This window comes from Bombina bombina, chromosome 3 (genome assembly GCF_027579735.1).
Source record: "Bombina bombina isolate aBomBom1 chromosome 3, aBomBom1.pri, whole genome shotgun sequence".
NCBI lineage: Eukaryota > Metazoa > Chordata > Amphibia > Anura > Bombinatoridae > Bombina > Bombina bombina.
In genome coordinates this window covers 650,889,004-650,909,426 of record NC_069501.1, presented here as the reverse complement: position 1 = coordinate 650,909,426, position 20,423 = coordinate 650,889,004, and the positions used below count along the sequence as shown (strand labels likewise).

General features: G+C 40.4%; 1 protein-coding gene across 1 annotated transcript in view; it reads right to left on the bottom strand.

Annotated features, from left to right (window-relative positions):
* Positions 1-20,423, bottom strand: part of VPS53 (VPS53 subunit of GARP complex) — an 833,787-nt gene that overhangs the window by 401,671 nt on the left and 411,693 nt on the right. Inside the window, exon 10 of the mRNA XM_053707376.1 lies at positions 5,078-5,220. Within this exon, the coding sequence (XP_053563351.1) occupies positions 5,078-5,220 (143 nt within the window). The remainder of the gene's footprint in view (positions 1-5,077; positions 5,221-20,423) is intronic.

Below are 20,423 nucleotides of genomic sequence, written 5' to 3'. Positions count from 1 at the left end.
CCGGTGCCATTTAAAAATAACAAACTTTTGATTGAAGAAATAAATTAAGTATAAAACACCACTTCTCTCGCGGACCTCCTTCTATGTTGAGACTTGCAAGAGAATGACTGGATATGGCAGTGAGGGGAGGAGCTATATAGCAACTCTGCTATGGGTGATCTCTTGCAACTTCCTGTTGGGAAGGAGAATATCCCATAAGTAATGGATGATCCGTGGACTGGATACACTTAACAAGAGAAAGAATGAACAGAGTAAACCTACGCTGGCTTTCTATACTAGGGCAGCAACATGTTCGGAAAAAACAGCAAGGCCTACCTTACAAAGTTCCTAACTGCTTTAAAGCCACCACTACCCTACTGAAGAGATTTACGTGGACTACGGCTAGACCCAAAAAATCTTGCTTGTAGTGAAAAAAATCCAATTTTATTCAGACACCAGAACTTCACCTCCTCCATTGACTGTGGTGCTCTTTGCCTCCTTCCCAATAGTAATTGATGACGTTGTGGACTCTCCATATTTTAGGAAAGAAAGAACCATTAACATTAATTTATTTTTAAATTATATATATATATATATATATATATATATATATATATATATATATATATATATATATATATATACAGTTGCAACAAAAAGTATGTGAACCCTTTGGAATTATATGGACTTCTGCACAAATTGGTCATAAAATGTGATCTGATCATCATCTAAGTCACAACAATAGACAATCACAGTCTGCTTAAACTAATAACACACAAAGTATGAAATGTTGCCGTGTTTTTATTGAACACACCATGTAAACATTCACAGTGCAGGTGGAAAAAGTATGTGAACCCTTGGATTTAATAACTGGTTGAACCTCCTTTGGTAGCAATAACTTCAACCAAACGTTTCCTGTAGTTGCAGATCAGACGTGCACAAAGGTCAGGAGTAATTCTTGACCATTCCTCTTTACAGAACCATTTCAGTTCAGCAATATTCTTGGGATGTCTGGTGTGAATAGCTTTCTTGAGGTCATGCCACAGCATCTCAATCGGGTTGAGGTCAGGACTCTGACTGGGCCACTTCAGAAGGCGTATTTTCTTCTGTTTAAGCCATTCTGTTGTTGATTTACTTCTATACTTTGGGTCATTGTCCTGTTGCAACACCCATCTTCTGTTGAGCTTCAGCTGGTAGACAGAAGGCCTTAAGTTCTCCTGCAAAATGTCTTGATAAACTTGGGAATTCATTTTTCCTTCGATGATAGCAATCCGTCCAGGCCCTGACGCAGCAAAGCAGCCCCAAACCATGATGCCCCCACCACCATACTTCACAGTTGGGATGAGGTTTTGATGTTGGTGTGCTGTGCCACTTTTTCACCACACATAGTGTTGTGTGTTTCTTCCAAACAACTCAACTTTGGTTTCATCTGTCCACAGAATATTTTGCCAGTACTGCTGTAGAGCATCCAGGTGCTCTTGTGCAAACTGTAAACGTGCAGCAATGTTTTGTTTGGACAGCAGTGGCTTCCTCTGTGGTATCCTCCCATGAAATCCATTCTTGTTTAGTGTTTTATGTATTGTAGATTCGCTAACAGGGATGTTAGCATTTGCTAGTGACTTTTGTAAGTCTTTAGCTGACACTCTAGGATTCTTCACCTCATTGAGCAGTCTGCGCTGTGCTCTTGCAGTCATCTTTACAGGACGGCCACTTCTAGGGAGAGTAGCAGCAGTGCTGAACTTTCTCCATTTATAGACAATTTGTCTTACCGTGGACTGATGAACAGCAAGGCTTTTGGAGATACTTTTATAACCCTTTCCAGCTTTATGCAAGTCAACAATTCTTAATCGTAGGTCTTCTGAGAGCTCTTTTGTGCGAGGCATCATTCACATCAGGCAATGCTTCTTGTGAAAAGCAAACCCAGAACTGGTATGTGTGTGTTTTATAGGGCAGAACAGCTGTAACCAACACCTCCAATCTCATCTCATTGATTGGACTCCAGTTGGCTGACATCTCACTCCAATTAGCTCTTGGAGATGTCATTAGTCTAGGGGTTCACATACTTTTTCCACCTGCACTGTGAATGTTTACATGGTGTGTTCAATAAAAACATGGCAACATTTCATTCTTTGTGTGTTATTAGTTTAAGCAGACTGTGATTGTCTAGAGTTGTGACTTAGATGATGATCAGATCACATTTTATGACCAATTTGTGCAGAAATCCATATCATTCGAAAGGGTTCACATACTTTTTCTTGCAACTGTACATACATCATATCTATCAACAATTAAAAGTTTATTATATACTAAAACTGCAGTCCATGAAACCAAGCACTATGATGTCAGGCCAGCAAATTTGTTATGAGTGTAACCTTAAATCCTCACATCATACATTCAACTTTTTTCTTTCACTAAATACAGATAATACAGTGTAATTTAAACATTTCAAACTATTAATGTTTTATAAGCTGTGGAGCAACATAATTATTTTTATTGATAGAGAAAAAAAACAACTACATTTTCTTAGAAGTTAGCACACCCTTATGTTTGATTGTATAAAGGCTTTCAAATAACGGTTTATAGTATAATTAATAAATAACTAATACTAGTTATTACTTTAAAACATTTTTATTGACACCCAGAGAATGACAATATATTTGTTTAGAAGCTACCAAATATATTTATTTTTGTTTAACTCTATCAAGACTTTTTAATAGCTTATGATAAAATAATAAATAACTAACAATTAAATAAAAAATAAAAATGTATTAAACGCACAGGGAATGTAAGTGCCTGTGTTTAGGACTTTCAAATAACAAATAATGTTTTTGACATGGCAATTTATTCAGTTCTGAAAGCATACAAAACCAATTGCTATTCCATAATGCTAGAGCTGAGGCTACTTTTCCACTTTAGCGTTTTAGTCTTTAGTTTTACTGTCAGGATTGGGCAAGGAAATGTGTTTTTGGAAAGGTGAGGAGTTCAGGGTACAACCCATGATGGGGTATTCAGCCAGAACATGAATTACAAGAACAAAGCTTTGGCAGCAAGTGAAGTTCTCATTAATGAGAGAACAATGACAGGTGTAAAGCGTTTTCATCTCTAGGGATTTCTTTCCTTTTTCCTGGAGTCAGTTCGGCACAGAAAGTGCCACTAAATTACTGAAGAAAATAGTTTGGTGAGCTCAAGGTCTTTCACATTGTAATCCTTTCACTAAGAGAAAAATCTTACACTGAGGTAAAAAGGCCACACGTGTTCGTTTTCATTTGTGAACACAATATTTTCCTTCCTGTGAGTTTTTAGTGAATAATGTATTCCAAGCATTAAAGGGATACTGAACCCAATTTTTTCTTTCATGATTCAGATAGAACATGCAATTTTAAGCAACTTTCTAATTTACTCCTATTATCAATTTTTATTCGTTCTCTTGCAATCTTTATTTGAAAAAGAAGGCATCTAAGCTATTTTTTGGTTCAGACCCTGGACAGAACTTGTTTATTGGTTGGTTAAATTAATCCACCAATCAGCAAGAACAACCTAGGTTGTTCACAAAAAAATGGGCCGGCATTTAAACTTACATTCTTGCTTTTCAAATAAAGATACAAAGAGAATGAAGAACATTTGATAATAGGAGTAAATTAGAAAGTTGATTAAAAGTGCATGCTCTATCTGAATCACAAAAGAAAAAAAAATTGGGTTTAGTGTCCCTTTAAGATTGACAAAGAAATAAATACTAGCATACTACTATTATGCATGACACAAAGTTGCTATTTTCTGCACAGCAACCACCTAAATATACGTAGATTGTAAGCTCTTCTTACTTGTGCTGTCTAATTCTACGTTTTCCCCTTTTTAAGTAATGTATTAACTTTATTTTCTGTAGCCCATGTATGGTGCCGTAAATTATCCCAGGGCATTATAAACACATGGGCATTTAAACAGCTTTTAAACACATGCATATATTGCCTGAACATTTAAAAAGGGCCAGTAAACATTAACCAAGATATTACATAATCACAAAGCACCCTATCGCTCCATTCAACTAAATGTAGAGCGCGCCCGTGCTAGGTAAACCTGTCGGCTGCTTCATCTAGTGTAAGAAAGGCTACATATAGTTGAATAGAGTGATTGGGCGTCCGTGCTATAGTAAGTTGGGGGCGGGGGGAATCTGTAAAGTTTTAGCTTTCTAATTGTGTATTTTAAAACCAAAGGCTTTCCTCGTGTTACATAATTTTAGACAGAGCACAGAATTATGTAATAACTCAGTCAATGTTTACTATCCATTTAAATTCAAATTAATATATCAACATCAGTTGTTCACTTAAAGCGAATGGTTAAATGCCATATTGATACTCCATGTGCATTAGCAGGAAATACCTTTCAACCAGTGATCATTAACATGAAGTACCTATCAGCCAATGATAATTGGCAAGAAATACTATCAACCAATGATCTTCAACAAGATGTACCTATCAGCCAATGAGTGTTAATAGGAAGTAAATAACTGATATAACGGCATTAATACTTCATATTTTTTATAAATAAATAATTTAAAAAAAGCAACAAAGCTGTTGCTCTATCAAATAGATAAAATAAACTGTTTAAATACAGTGTCCCTTTAATAAATGGTTCAGAAGATAACAGACTAGATGTAGCCAGATGTAGCCAGAATTGTTTTTACTTCCGTAACTACGTAAAACAGTTTTCTGGAAAATACTCAAACTATCTGATACCAAGTAAAGTGCTTTGGAAAATGAAATCAACTTCAGATCATGACTTCTTTCTCTGGAATTCCTGTGTGAAATAAGAGTTCTCACAATATTGATAAAACAAATTGTCACAACAATAACACTTAACTTAAAGACAAATATCCAGATCGTGAACACACTGTATAGTATTTATAGAAATAACATCAAAAAATAACTGCAACATCTTGAGGTTTCAGCAAAGAGATAAGCATTATGTGTCTTCTGACAAAAGCAGTAACTATCAAAGTAAAGTTGAATAAAAAAAAAAAAAATTCACTTAAGTGAGGCCTGTATATTTGAATAAACTTTATTATTAGATTGAATTTTTGATAAAACATTGTGTAGTTTACCTTGTTATGTGACAAAACTCAACAGCAATGCGCTCAGTCATGCACCAATCCACTGGAAACATGCGGCTATACTTTTCTTCATAATCCACCAGCTGACGTTTTATCCAAGCATAGCGCCTGTCAATTTTATCAAGCCAGGCAACCTTACACAAAGAAATTTTTAAAGAAAATAAAAAGTAGACTGTAAGAAAGATTAAGAAAACAGTTATAGTATTTATACACATGCAAGGTTGATTTTTGCCATACAAAATCACATAGCAAACGCAAGAAAATATTTTTTTTATGTCTACCTGATTAATACACCTTTCATGATGGTGAGAGTCCACAATTCATCACATGGGGATCACGTGGGATTACACTCCAGTTCACTAGGAGGCGGCAAAACCCACCCCCCCCAAAAAAAAATACATACCAGAGCTTTAATCCCTCTCACTCTCCCTAAAACCCTCAGTCATACATATGGCCAAGTAAAAGGAGGAATACAGAGAAGAAGGAATGAGAAAACGGGGAAATTTAGTGCAAAAAAAGTACTCATGGACTCTCACCATCATGAAAGAAATTAATTCTTTGAGACCCCAGATTGCATTCCAATCTGCCAGGCTGGTGTCTATGGTGATGACTACCCACGCTGGCTGGAGAAGAGAGGCCCCTTGGACAAGGGATTGGTGAGTTTGCCACCATGTTAAAGAGTGTCTCATCTTCCGAGACAGATCTTCAGTCTCCATTTCACTGCTAAAGCAGTATTGTGGAGAGGCCAGTGATGTCTGATTAGTTAAAGGGATCTTTGACTGTGAAGCAGCTAAAGAACCAATTGTGAATAAACATTGTCCAGAAATGGAACTATAGAAATTCCCTGAACTTGTACCACAGTCAGAAAAGTTCCTTGAACTTTTGTAAAGGCTGTGGGCACTGTTGCCAGACCAAATGGAAGTGTCACAAATTGACAATGCCTCCTGTGAATAGAGATATGTAATTAGGCATCTACAAAAACTGACCCTCCCGCACTAAAGGATATAGTGTGAATTGTCTACATCTTGAAAGTTGATGCTTTCCGAAGCTTGTTCATTTCTGAATATGGAACAGGGGAAATTACTCTCATTGTTTGCAAGTCCTTTACACAAGCCCGAAAGGCTTGAGCCTTTAAGGGATCTAATGGAACGCAAGACAGGAGGAATATTTCTTGAGGTTTTCATCAAAAGCCTATTTGGAACCACTGCAAAATTGTTTCCAACACCCAAGGGTCTTAAAGGGACAGTAAACTTAAAAATTGTTATATAATTTTCCACATAGTGCAGAACTATATAACATTATCTCAGTGAGAGATTTCTTTTTAAATAAAAAAAATAAAAAATAAAAGATTTTCGCTCTCAAAGCTGCACTTACCTGGTCTCCTTTCCAGGTTCTTCTAATCTGGTCAGCTTTTTCAAAAGCAGTTCACAGGCACGCTGTCTAATCACAGCGCGCCTGATCGCGCTATTGAACCAAATGTTGCTGGCTCCCGCTACCAGACCAGAGCACGATCGGGCGCGCTGTGACAAGACAGCGCGCCCGTGAATCGCTTTTGAAAAACAAAAACTAAATTTATGCTTACCTGATAAATTACTTTCTTTTACGATATGACGAGTCCACGGATTTCATCCTTACTTGTGGGATATTAACCTCCTACTAACAGGAAGTGGCAAAGAGCACCACAGCAGAGCTGTATATATAGCCCCTCCCCTTCCTCTCCACCCTCAGTCATTCGGCCGAAGGATATAGGAAGAGAAAAGGAAAGGCTAAAAAGGTGCAGAGGTGACTGAAGTGTTCAAAAAATAAAATAAACCTGTCTTAAAATAACAGGGAGGGCCGTGGACTCGTCATATCGTAAAAGAAAGTAATTTATCAGGTAAGCATACATTTAGTTTTCTTTTACAAAGATATGACGAGTCCACAGATTTCATCCATACTTGTAGGAAACTAATACCAAAGCAATAGGACAAGACAGGAACCTAAACGGAAGGCACCACTGCTTGAAGAACCTTTCTCCCAAAGATAGCCTCAGAAGAAGCAAAAGTATCAAATTGGTAAAATTTGGAAAAGTGTGAAGGGACGACCAAGTCACAGTTTTACAAATCTGTTCCACAGATGCATCGTTTTTAAAAGCCCATGTGGAAGCCACAGCCCTAGTAGAATGAGCCGTAATTCTTTCAGGAGGCTGCTGTCCAGCAGTCTCATATGCCAGGCGGATGATACTTCTCAGCCAAAAAGAAAGAGAGGTAGCCGTAGCTTTCTGACCCCTACGCTTTCCAGAATAAACAATGAATAATGAAGATGATTGACAGAAATCCTTAGTTGCCTGTAAGTAAAACTTTAAGGCACAGACCACGTCCAAGTTATGTAACAGACGCTCCTTCTTAGAAGAACAACCTTAGGAAGGAACCCAGGTTTGATACGTAAAACCACCTTATGAGAATGAAATATGAGATAAGTCGAATCACACTGTAATGATGTAATGCTGAAAGCTCAGAAATTCTTCGAGTAGAAGAAATAGCAACCAAAAACAGAACTTTCCAAGATAATAGTATAATATCTATGGAATGCATGGGTTCAAACGGAACCCCTTGCAGAACTCGAAGAACTAAATTCCAACTCCAGGGAGGAGTAATAGGTCTACATAGTACAGGCTTTATTCTAGATAGAGCCTGAAAAAAAGACTGAACATCTGATACATTTGCCAAACGTTTGTGAAACAGAATTGACAAAGCTGAAATTTGTGCCTTTAAGGAACTTGCCGATAACCCTTTCTCCAATCGTTCTTGGAGAAAAGACAAAATCCTAGGAATCCTAACTTTACTCCATGAGTAACCCTTGGATTCACACCAATAAAGATATTTACTCCATATCTTATGATAGATCTTTCTAGTGACAGGTTTTCTAGCCTGTATCAAAGTATTGATAACTGAATCAGAGAATCCTCGCTTTGATAAAATCAAGCGTTCAATCTTCACGCAGTCAGTTGCAGAGAAATTAGATTTGGATGTTGGAAAGGACCTTGAATGAGAAGGTCCTGTCTCAACGGAAGTTTCCACGGTGGCAGAGAGGACATGTCTTGCTAGATCCGCATACCAAGTCCTGCGTGGCCACACAGGCGCTATCAGGATCACTGAAGCTCTCTCCTGTTTGATTCAAGCAATGACGCGTGGGAGGAGAGGAAACGGCGGAAACACATAAGCTAGGCTGAACAACCAAGGTACTGCCAAGGCATCTATCAGTTCGGCCTGAGGATCCCTTGACCGGGATTCGTATCTTGGAAGCTTGGCATTCTGACAAGATGCCTTCAAATCCAATTCCGGTCTGCCCCATCTGAGAATCAATGAGGCAAATACCTCCGGGTGAAGTTCCCACTCCCCCGGATTAAAACTCTGTCGACTTAGAAAATCTGCTTCCCAGTTCTGTACCCCTGGGATTTAGATCACTAACAGATGACAAGAGTGGGCCTCTGCCCAACTGATTATCTTGGATACTTTTATCATCGCTAAGGAACTCCTTGTTCCCCCCTAATGATTGACATATGCCACAGTCGTTATGTTGTCCGACTGGAATCTGATGAATTTGGCCGAAGCCAACTGAGGCCATGCCTGAAGCGCATTGAATATTGCTCTCAGTTCCAGAATATTGATTATTGATTGTATTGATTGTAAGTAGAGACTCCACCTGAGTCCAAACACCCTGAGCCTTCAGGGAGTTCCAAACTGCACCCCAGCCCAGAAGGCTGGCATCTGTTGTCACTATCACCCACAAGGGTCTGCGGAAACAAGTCCCTTGGGACAGATGATCCGGCGACCAAAGAAGTGAGTTTCTGGTCTCTTGATCCAGAATTATCTTTGGAGATAAATCCGCAAAATCCCCATTCCACTGACCGAGAATGCACAGTTGCAGTGGTCTGAGATGAAAGCGAGCAATCGGAACATTGTCCTTTGCCGCTACCATTAATCCGATTACCTCCATACACTGAGCCACTGATGGCCGATGAATGGACAGAAGTGCTCGGCAAGCATTCAAAATCTTTGATTTTCTGACCTCCGTCAGAAATACTTTCATGGCTACCGAGTCTATCAGAGTTCCCAAGAAAGGAACCCTTGTCTGTGGAACAAGTGAACTCTTCTCTATGTTCACCTTCCAGCCGTGAGTTCTCAGAAAAGACAGTGTGTCTGTGTGAGATTTTGTCAGATGATATGTTGATGCCTGAATCAGAATATCGTCCAGATAAGGCGCCACCGCTATCCCTTGCAGTCTGAGAATCGCCAAAAGAGACCCTAGAACCTTTGTGAAGATTCTGGGTGCTGTGGCCAATCCGAAATGAAGAGCCACAAACTGATAATGTTTGTCTAAGAAGGCAAACCTTAGAAACCGATGATGATCTTTGTGGATTGGAATATGAAGGTAAGCATCCTTCAAATCTACGGTAGTCATATTGACCCTCCTGGATCATTGGCAAAATAGTTTGAATTGTCTCCATCTTTAATGATGGAACTCTTAGAAATTTGTTTAGACACTTGAGGTCCAAAATGGGTCTGAACGTTCCCTCTTTTCTGGGGACCACAAATAGGTTTGAGTAAAACCCCTGTCCCTGTTCCAATTTTGAAACAGGACAGATTACTCCCATAGTAAAAAGGTCTTTTACACAGCGTAAGAACGCCTCTCTCTTTATCTGGTTTGCAGATAATCTTGAAAGATGAAATCTCCCTCTTGGGAGAAAATCCTTGCATTACAATTGATAACCGTGGGTCACTATTTCTAGTGCCCAGGAATCCTGAACATCTCTTGCCCAAGCCTGAGCAAAGAAAGAAAGTCTGCCCCCTACTAGATCCGGTCCCAGATGGGGGGCCACCCTTTCATGCTGCTTTGTGGAAGAATAAGAAGCGGGGGGTCCTCCTTTAAAGTTCCGAAAGAAACGAAAATTATTCTGTTTACCCCTCATTTTAACGGACCTATCATGAGGTAGGGCATGGCCCATACCTCCTGTAATATCAGAAATGATCTCCTTCAATTCTGGCCCAAAAAGGGTCTTACCTTTAAAGGAAATCGCTAAAAGCTTATGTTTTGATGACACATCAGCAGACCAAGATTTGAGCCACAATGCTCCACGTGCTAAAATAGCAAATCCTGCATTTTTTGCCGCTAATTTAGCAATTTGAAAAGCAGCATCAGTAATAAAAGAATTAGCTAGCTTAAGAGCCTTAATACTATCTAGAATGTCATCTAATGGATTCTCAACCTTAAGAGACTCTTCTAGAGCCTCAAACCGAAAAGCTGCTGCAGTAGTTACTGGAACAACGAAAACTGTAGGTTGTAAAAGAAATCCCTGATTAACAAATAATTTCTTTAGTAGACCCTCTAATTTCTTATCCGTAGGATCCTTGAAAGCAAAACTATCCTCAATGGGTATAGTAGTACGCTTAGCTAGGGAAGATATAGCTCCCTCTACCTTAGGGACCGTTTGCCATGAGTCCCGAATGGTATCTGATATAGGAAACATTTTCTTAAAATTAGGAGAGGGAGAAAACGGTATACCTGGTCTATCCCATTCCTTAATAATAATTTCTGAAATTCTCTTAGGAACCGGAAAAACATCAGTGTAAGTAGGAACTTCCAAATATTTATCCATTTTACATCATTTCTCTGGAGCAATCACAATAGGATCACAATCATCCAAAGTCGCTAAAACCTCCCTAAGTAACAGGCGGAGGTGTTCAAGCTTAAATTTAAATGACATAGCATCCAAATCTGTCTGAGGCAAAACATTTCCTGAATCAAAAATTTCACCCTCAGACAGTAATTCCCTGATCCCCAACTCAGAGCACTGTGAGGGAACATCGGAAATAGCTAATAAAGCATCAGAGGATTCCGTATTTACATTAATACTTGACCTACTGCGTTTACCCTGCAACACTGGTAATTTAGACAATACCTCTGTAAGGGTAGTTGACATAACTGCAGCCATCTCCTGCAGAGTAAAGGAATTAGACACACTAGAAGTACTAGGCGTCGCTTGTGTGGGCATGAAAGGTTGTGACACTTGGGGAGAATTGGATGGCATATCCTGATTCTCTTCAGAATGAGAATCATCCCTAGGCACACTTACTTTATTTAAAATATGCTTTTTACATTGTAAAGCCCTTTTAGTACAAAAGTTACACAATAGCTTCTAAACACATAGAACAATGAGAATGTCAGACATGTTGAACAGACTAGTAATACCACAAAAGTCGTTTAAACACTTATTTATAGCATAAAATAAACATTAGAAAAAATGTGTACTGTGCTTTTAAGAAAAGTGAACAATTTTTCCCAAAATGCACAAAAAACGTTAAATTATTCCCAAATTTAACTTAATATCGTTGGTTAATCCAAAAATTACTGCACCCAGAAGCAAGGGCAGAAATAAGGCTTTAGAAGTACTTATATCAACATGTAGTCAAAAGATAGATAAAAATACACTCTGCACCTCGCCACAGTCCTGCTGTGGCGCCTACCTGCCTCCAGGGTACTTCAAATCAAGTTTCCAACCCTTCAGACCAGCTAAACAGTGCAGGAGCCACCGAGTGACTGTTTGCTGCTGCTAAGCCTGAAGAAATTGCGCCAAAATAGGCTCCGCCCCTTAAGGTCAAAAGTCAGAGTAGGCCCAAACACCACCACATGGAAATGCAGTTTTGCACTAAAGTAAAAATACACACACAATATAACCCTCAAGCATAAAACCAATAAGTTTTAAGTGCCAAAAAAAACCCCCATCGTTTTTTATATTGTCTCTCATGTCACATAATGCCCAAATATCAACTAATGATAAATATAAAATAAGGACTCCAGTAAGACCCCTCTTATCAAAATAGGTTTAACTGCTTACCCCATTCCCGTACAGGGAAATAATGCCAGCCAGTTCAGATACACCAAGTCTCCTCAGAAAAAAAGGCTGCACATACCTTAATGCTGCTTGTAGCATGAAACCAGTCTCCACACTGAAGATGTCTCATGGTTACCTTCAGAAGTCTTGTGGGAACCAGCGTGGATCTTAGTTACAAATGCTAAGATCCTCAAACCTCAGGGCAGAAATCTTCTTCCATATCCCCCTGAGGAAAATAGTATGCACCGGTACCATTTAAAATAAAAAACTTCTTGATTGAAGAAACTAAAAATAACACCTCACTTTACCATGTCTTCCTAGTATAACACAGGCAAAGAGAATGACTGGGGGTGGAGGGGGAAGGGAAGGGGAGGGGCTATATATATACAGCTCTGCTGTGGTGCTCTTTGCCACTTCCTGTTAGCAGGAGGTTAATATCCCACAAGTAAGGATTAAATCCGTGGACTCGTCATATCTTTGTAAAAGAAATTTATGCTTACCTGATAAATTTATTTTCGGGCATGGAGAGTCCACGAGAGGCCAGCAGGAGGCGGCAAAGAGCACCCCAGCAGAGCTGTTAAGTATCACTTCCCTTACCCATAACCCCCAGTCATTCAGCCGAAAGGAAACAAGAAAAGAAGATAACACAAGGGTATAGAGGTGCCTGAGGACTAGACAAAAAAACTGCTATCTTAATTTGTATAAGGGCGGGTCGTGGACTCTCCATGCCCGGAAAGAGAGAAATTTATCATGTAAGCATGAATTTTGTTTTCTTTCCATCTGAAGAAAATAAAATGATCAGGTAAGCATAATTTAAGTTTTTCTTCATAAATGGAAAGAGTCCACAGCTGCATTCATTACTTTTGGGAAAACAATACCCAAGCCATAGAGGACACTGAATGCCAAGACGGGAGGGTACAAGAGGCGACCCATTCTAAAGGCACCATGCCTGAAACCACTACCCAACAAAACCCTGCTTTGTCTGAAAGCTGAGAAATATTGAAAGGAAAAGGCCCCAAGGACACTGACCCGCAGATAGCCCGGAAGCCTAGCTAGAGACCGCAAAATCAGACTCAACTGAGCCAACAGTCCTCCAGGAGACACCGTCGCCCAGCAGTCGGTCCCCAACCACACACACCTCACTAGCGAAGGGAACACCAGCCCAAAACTCCCAAAGGGAAAGGGCAAGGAAGATCCAAAGGGAAACCGAAAGGTCCCCATAAATTCCATAAAAGAAGAACTCCCAGAACGAACCCAGCTCACAAAGACCCAAATGGGTCCCAACAAACAAGGTGAGGCAACGCCCAGACTAAACAAAAACCACAAGGTTTAGGACCGTGCATCAGAACAGAGAAAAGTTCTCTTTCAACATTGTGCGAAAACACCTAAAAAGACCATTGAAGACGGAATCCTAAAATCGTCCGAGCATAGAATACTGAAGTATTCATCACATAATATGTGTAGCAGACCCAGACGAGGTGAACACCTGAGTCAAGAACACACATCCATTACCAGGATGACACAGAAAGAAAATACTTGCTGAGAAGTAAACAGCGGCCAAACAAGATATCAGATTTCAAAAGCTCCAAAACAGAGAGCACACTCCAGGCAATCCAAGCCGGCAGACCAAGAAAAATCTAGCAAAAAGGCCAAACATATTTTCAACGCAGAGCCAGCAAGACACCAGATAGAACATAACAACCCAGAGAGCATGTCTCTCTTCAACATAGGTTAAACCCTCTGTTCCACCTCCTGAACCCAGGAGAAGCCCTAAGACAAGGACCACACCTCCGTAAGGAGAACAAGTCCCCGAAGAAAAAAACATAATTTATGCTTACCTGATAAATTTATTTCTCTTGTAGTGTATCCAGTCCACGGATCATCCATTACTTATGGGATATTAACTCCTCCCCAACAGGAAGTGCAAGAGGATTCACCCAGCAGAGCTGCTATATAGCTCCTCCCCTAACTGCCATTACCAGTCATTCGACCGAAAACATGCAGAGAAAGGAAAACCATAGGGTGCAGTGGTGACTGTAGTTTAATGGAAAAATTACCTGCCTTAAAGTGACAGGGCGGGCCGTGGACTGGATACACTACAAGAGAAATAAATTTATCAGGTAAGCATAAATTATGTTTTCTCTTGTTAAGTGTATCCAGTCCACGGATCATCCATTACTTATGGGATACCAATACCAAAGCTAAAGTACACGGATGACGGGAGGGACAGGCAGGCTCTTTATACGGAAGGAACCACTGCCTGAAGAACCTTTCTCCCAAAAACAGCCTCCGAAGAAGCAAAAGTGTCAAATTTGTAAAATTTGGAAAAAGTATGAAGAGAAGACCAAGTTGCAGCCTTGCAAATCTGTTCAACAGAAGCCTCATTCTTAAAGGCCCAAGTGGAAGCCACAGCTCTAGTAGAATGTGCTGTAATTCTTTCAGGAGGCTGCTGTCCAGCAGTCTCATAGGCTAACCGTATTATGCTACGAAGCCAAAAGGAGAGAGAGGTAGCCAAAGCTTTTTGACCTCTCCTCTGACCAGAATAAACGACAAACAGGGAAGACGTTTGTCGAAAATCCTTAGTTGCCTGTAGATAAAATTTCAGGGCACGGACTACATCTAGATTGTGTAGCAGACGTTCCTTTTTCGAAGAAGGATTAGGACACAAAGATGGAACCACAATCTCTTGATTGATATTCCTGTTAGTGACCACCTTAGGTAGGAACCCAGGTTTAGTACGCAGAACTACCTTGTCTGAATGAAAAATCAGATAAGGAGAATCACAATGTAAGGCAGATAACTCAGAGACTCTTCGAGCCGAGGAAATCGCCATTAAAAACAGAACTTTCCAAGATAACAACTTGATATCAATGGAATGAAGGGGTTCAAACGGAACCCCCTGTAAAACATTAAGAACTAAGTTCAAACTCCATGGTGGAGCAACAGTTTTAAACACAGGCTTGATCCTAGCTAAAGCCTGACAAAAAGCTTGAACGTCCGGAACTTCTGACAGACGTTTGTGTAAAAGAATGGACAGAGCTGAAATCTGTCCCTTTAAGGAACTAGCGGATAAACCCTTTTCTAAACCTTCTTGTAGAAAAGACAATATCCTCGGAATCCTAACCTTACTCCATGAGTAACTCTTGGATTCGCACCAATATAAGTATTTGCGCCATATCTTATGGTAAATCTTTCTGGTAACAGGCTTCCTAGCCTGTATTAAGGTATCAATAACTGACTCAGAAAAACCACGTTTTGATAAAATCAAGCGTTCAATTTCCAAGCAGTCAGCTTCAGAGAAATTAGATTTTGATGTTTGAAGGGACCCTGGATCAGAAGGTCCTGTTTCAGAGGTAGCGACCAAGGTGGACAGGATGACATGTCCACTAGATCTGCATACCAAGTCCTGCGTGGCCATGCAGGCGCTATTAGAATCACTGATGCTCTCTCCTGTTTGATTCTGGCAATCAATCGAGGAAGCATCGGGAAGGTTGGAAACACATAAGCCATCCCGAAGGTCCAAGGTGCTGTCAAAGCATCTATCAGAACCGCTCCCGGATCCCTGGATCTGGACCCGTAACGAGGAAGCTTGGCGTTCTGTCGAGACGCCATGAGATCTATCTCTGGTTTGCCCCAACGTCGAAGTATTTGGGCAAAGACCTCCGGATGAAGTTCCCACTCCCCCGGATGAAAAGTCTGACGACTTAAGAAATCCGCCTCCCAGTTCTCCACTCCCGGGATGTGGATTGCTGACAGGTGGCAAGAGTGAGACTCTGCCCAGCGAATTATCTTTGATACTTCCATCATTGCTAGGGAGCTTCTTGTCCCTCCCTGATGGTTGATGTAAGCTACAGTCGTGATGTTGTCCGACTGAAACCTGATGAACCCCCGAGTTGTTAACTGGGGCCAAGCCAGAAGGGCATTGAGAACTGCTCTCAATTCCAGAATGTTTATTGGTAGGAGACTCTCCTCCTGATTCCATTGTCCCTGAGCCTTCAGAGAATTCCAGACAGCGCCCCAACCTAGTAGGCTGGCGTCTGTTGTTACAATTGTCCAGTCCGGCCTGCTGAATGGCATCCCCCTGGACAGGTGTGGCCGAGAAAGCCACCATAGAAGAGAATTTCTGGTCTCTTGATCCAGATTCAGAGTAGGGGACAAGTCTGAGTAATCCCCATTCCACTGACTTAGCATGCACAATTGCAGCGGTCTGAGATGTAGGCGTGCAAAGGGTACTATGTCCATTGCTGCTACCATTAAGCCGATCACCTCCATGCATTGAGCTACTGACGGGTGTTGAATGGAATGAAGGACACGGCATGCATTTTGAAGCTTTGTTAACCTGTCTTCTGTCAGGTAAATCTTCATTTCTACAGAATCTATAAGAGTCCCCAAGAAGGGAACTCTTGTGAGTGGAAAGAGAGAACTCTTCTTTTCGTTCACCTTCCATCCATGCGACCTTAGAAATGCCAGTACTAACTCTGTATGAGACTTGGCAGTTTGAAAGCTTGAAGCTTGTATCAGAATGTCGTCTAGGTACGGAGCTACCGCAATTCCTTGCGGTCTTAGTACCGCCAGAAGAGCACCCAGAACCTTTGTGAAGATTCTTGGAGCCGTAGCCAATCCGAATGGAAGAGCTACAAACTGGTAATGCCTGTCTAGAAAGGCAAACCTTAGATACCGGTAATGATCTTTGTGAATCGGTATGTGAAGGTAAGCATCCTTTAAATCCACTGTGGTCATGTACTGACCCTTTTGGATCATGGGTAAAATTGTCCGAATAGTTTCCATTTTGAACGATGGAACTCTTAGGAATTTGTTTAGGATCTTTAAATCCAAGATTGGCCTGAAAGTTCCCTCTTTTTTGGGAACCACAAACAGATTTGAGTAAAACCCTTGTCCTTGTTCCGACCGCGGAACCGGATGGATCACTCCCATTAATAAAAGATCTTGTACGCAGCGTAGAAACGCCTCTTTCTTTATTTGGTTTGTTGACAACCTTGACAGATGAAATCTCCCTCTTGGGGGAGAGAATTTGAAGTCTAGAAGGTATCCCTGAGATATGATCTCTAACGCCCAGGGATCCTGGACATCTCTTGCCCAAGCCTGGGCGAAGAGAGAAAGTCTGCCCCCCACTAGATCCATTCCCGGATCGGGGGCCCTCGATTCATGCTGTCTTAGGGGCAGCAGCAGGTTTCCTGGCCTGCTTGCCCTTGTTCCAGGACTGGTTAGGTCTCCAGCCTTGTCTGTAGCGAGCAACAGCTCCTTCCTGTTTTGGTGCAGAGGAAGTTGATGCTGCTCCTGCTTTGAAATTACGAAAGGAACGAAAATTAGACTGTCTAGCCTTAGATTTGGCTCTGTCTTGAGGCAGGGCATGGCCTTTACCTCCTGTAATGTCAGCGATAATTTATTTCAACCCGGGCCCGAATAAGGTCTGCCCTTTGAAAGGTATATTAAGCAATTTAGATTTAGAAGTAACGTCAGCTGACCAGGATTTTAGCCACAGTGCTCTGCGTGCCTGAATGGCGAATCCGTAAGTTTAGTTAAATGTACTACGGCATCTGAAATAAATGAGTTAGCTAACTTAAGGGCTTTAAGCTTGTGTGTAATCTCATCTAATGGAGCTGATTCAAGTGTCTCTTCCAGAGACTCAAACCAAAATGCTGCTGCAGCCGTGACAGGCGCAATGCATGCAAGAGGTTGCAATATAAAACCTTGTTAAACAAACATTTTCTTAAGGTAACCCTCTAACTTTTTATCCATTGGATCTGAAAAGGCACAGCTATCCTCCACCGGGATAGTGGTACGCTTAGCTAAAGTAGAAACTGCTCCCTCCACCTTAGGGACCGTTTGCCATAAGTCCTGTGTGGTGGCGTCTATTGGAAACATCTTTCTAAATATCGGAGGGGGTGAGAACGGCACACCGGGTCTATCCCACTCCTTAGTAACAATTTCAGTAAGTCTCTTAGGTATAGGAAAAACGTCAGTACTCGCCGGTACCGCAAAATATTTATCCAACCTACACATTTTCTCTGGTATTGCAACTGTGTTACAATCATTCAGAGCCGCTAACACCTCCCCTAGTAATACACGGAGGTTTTCCAGCTTAAATTTAAAATTTGAAATATCTGAATCCAGTTTGTTTGGATCAGAACCGTCACCCGCAGAATGAAGCTCTCCGTCCTCATGTTCTGCAAATTGTGACGCAGTGTCTGACATGGCCCTAATATTATCAGCGCACTCTGTTCTCACCCCAGAGTGATCACGCTTACCTCTTATTTCTGGTAATTTAGCCAAAACTTCAGTCATAACAGTAGCCATATCCTGTAATGTGATTTGTAATGGCCGCCCAGATGTACTCGGCGCTACAATATCACGCACCTCCCGAGCGGGAGATGCAGGTACTGACACGTGAGGCGAGTTAGTCGGCATAACTCTCCCCTCGTTGTTTGGTGAAATATGTTCAATTTGTACAGATTGACTTTTATTTAAAGTAGCATCAATACAGTTAGTACATAAATTTCTATTGGGCTCCACTTTGGCTTTAGCACATATAGCACAGATATCTTCCTCTGAATCAGACATGTTTAACACACTAGCAAATAAACTAGCAACTTGGAAATACTTTTCAAGTAATTTACTATAATATGAAAACGTACTGTGCCTATAAGAAGCACAGAAAAAGTTATGACAGTTGAAAATTAATAAACTGAAAAGTTATAGCATCAAATCTTTGTAAAAAACACAATTTTAGCAAAGGATTGCTCCCATTAGCAAAGGATAACTAACCCTGATAGCAGAAAAAAAAAAAAAAAAAAATACAGAAATAAACGTTTTTTTATCACAGTCAACTACAATCTCACAGCTCTGCTGTGAGTGATTACCTCCCTCAAAACAAGTTTTGAAGACCCCTGAGTTCTGTAGAGATGAACCGGATCATGCAGGGAAGACAATAAACTTCTGACTGAATTTTTTGATGCGTAGCAAAAGCGCCAAAAAACATAATTTATGTAAGAACTTACCTGATAAATTCATTTCTTTCATATTAACAAGAGTCCATGAGCTAGTGACGTATGGGATATACATTCCTACCAGGAGGGGCAAAGTTTCCCAAACCTTAAAATGCCTATAAATACACCCCTCACCACACCCACAAATCAGTTTAACGAATAGCCAAGAAGTGGGGTGATAAGAAAAAAAGTGCGAAGCATATAAAATAAGGAATTGGAATAATTGTGCTTTATACAAAAAAATCATAACCACCACAAAAAAGGGTGGGCCTCATGGACTCTTGTTAATATGAAAGAAATGAATTTATCAGGTAAGTTCTTACATAAATTATGTTTTCTTTCATGTAATTAACAAGAGTCCATGAGCTAGTGACGTATGGGATAATGACTACCCAAGATGTGGATCTTTCCACACAAGAGTCACTAGAGAGGGAGGGATAAAATAAAGACAGCCAATTCCTGCTGAAAATAATCCACACCCAAAATAAAGTTTAACAAAAAACATAAGCAGAAGATTCAAACTGAAACCGCTGCCTGAAGAACTTTTCTACCAAAAACTGCTTCAGAAGAAGAAAATACATCAAAATGGTAGAATTTAGTAAAAGTATGCAAAGAGGACCAAGTTGCTGCTTTGCAGATCTGGTCAACCGAAGCTTCATTCCTAAACGCCCAGGAAGTAGAAACTGACCTAGTAGAATGAGCTGTAATTCTTTGAGGCGGAATTTTACCCGACTCAACATAGGCAAGATGAATTAAAGATTTCAACCAAGATGCCAAAGAAATGGCAGAAGCTTTCTGGCCTTTCCTAGAACCGGAAAAGATAACAAATAGACTAGAAGTCTTACGGAAAGATTTCGTAGCTTCAACATAATATTTCAAAGCTCTAACAACATCCAAAGAATGCAATGATTTCTCCTTAGAATTCTTAGGATTAGGACATAATGAAGGAACCACAATTTCTCTACTAATGTTGTTGGAATTCACAACTTTAGGTAAAAATTCAAAAGAAGTTCGCAACACCGCCTTATCCTGATGAAAAATCAGAAAAGGAGACTCACACGAAAGAGCAGATAATTCAGAAACTCTTCTAGCAGAAGAGATGGCCAAAAGGAACAAAACTTTCCAAGAAAGTAATTTAATGTCCAATGAATGCATAGGTTCAAACGGAGGAGCTTGAAGAGCTCCCAGAACCAAATTCAAACTCCAAGGAGGAGAAATTGACTTAATGACAGGTTTTATACGAACCAAAGCTTGTACAAAACAATGAATATCAGGAAGAATAGCAATCTTTCTGTGAAAAAGAACAGAAAGAGCAGAGATTTGTCCTTTCAAAGAACTTGCGGACAAACCCTTATCCAAACCATCCTGAAGAAATTGTAAAATTCTCGGTATTCTAAAAGAATGCCAAGAAAAATGATGAGAAAGACACCAAGAAATATAAGTCTTCCAGACTCTA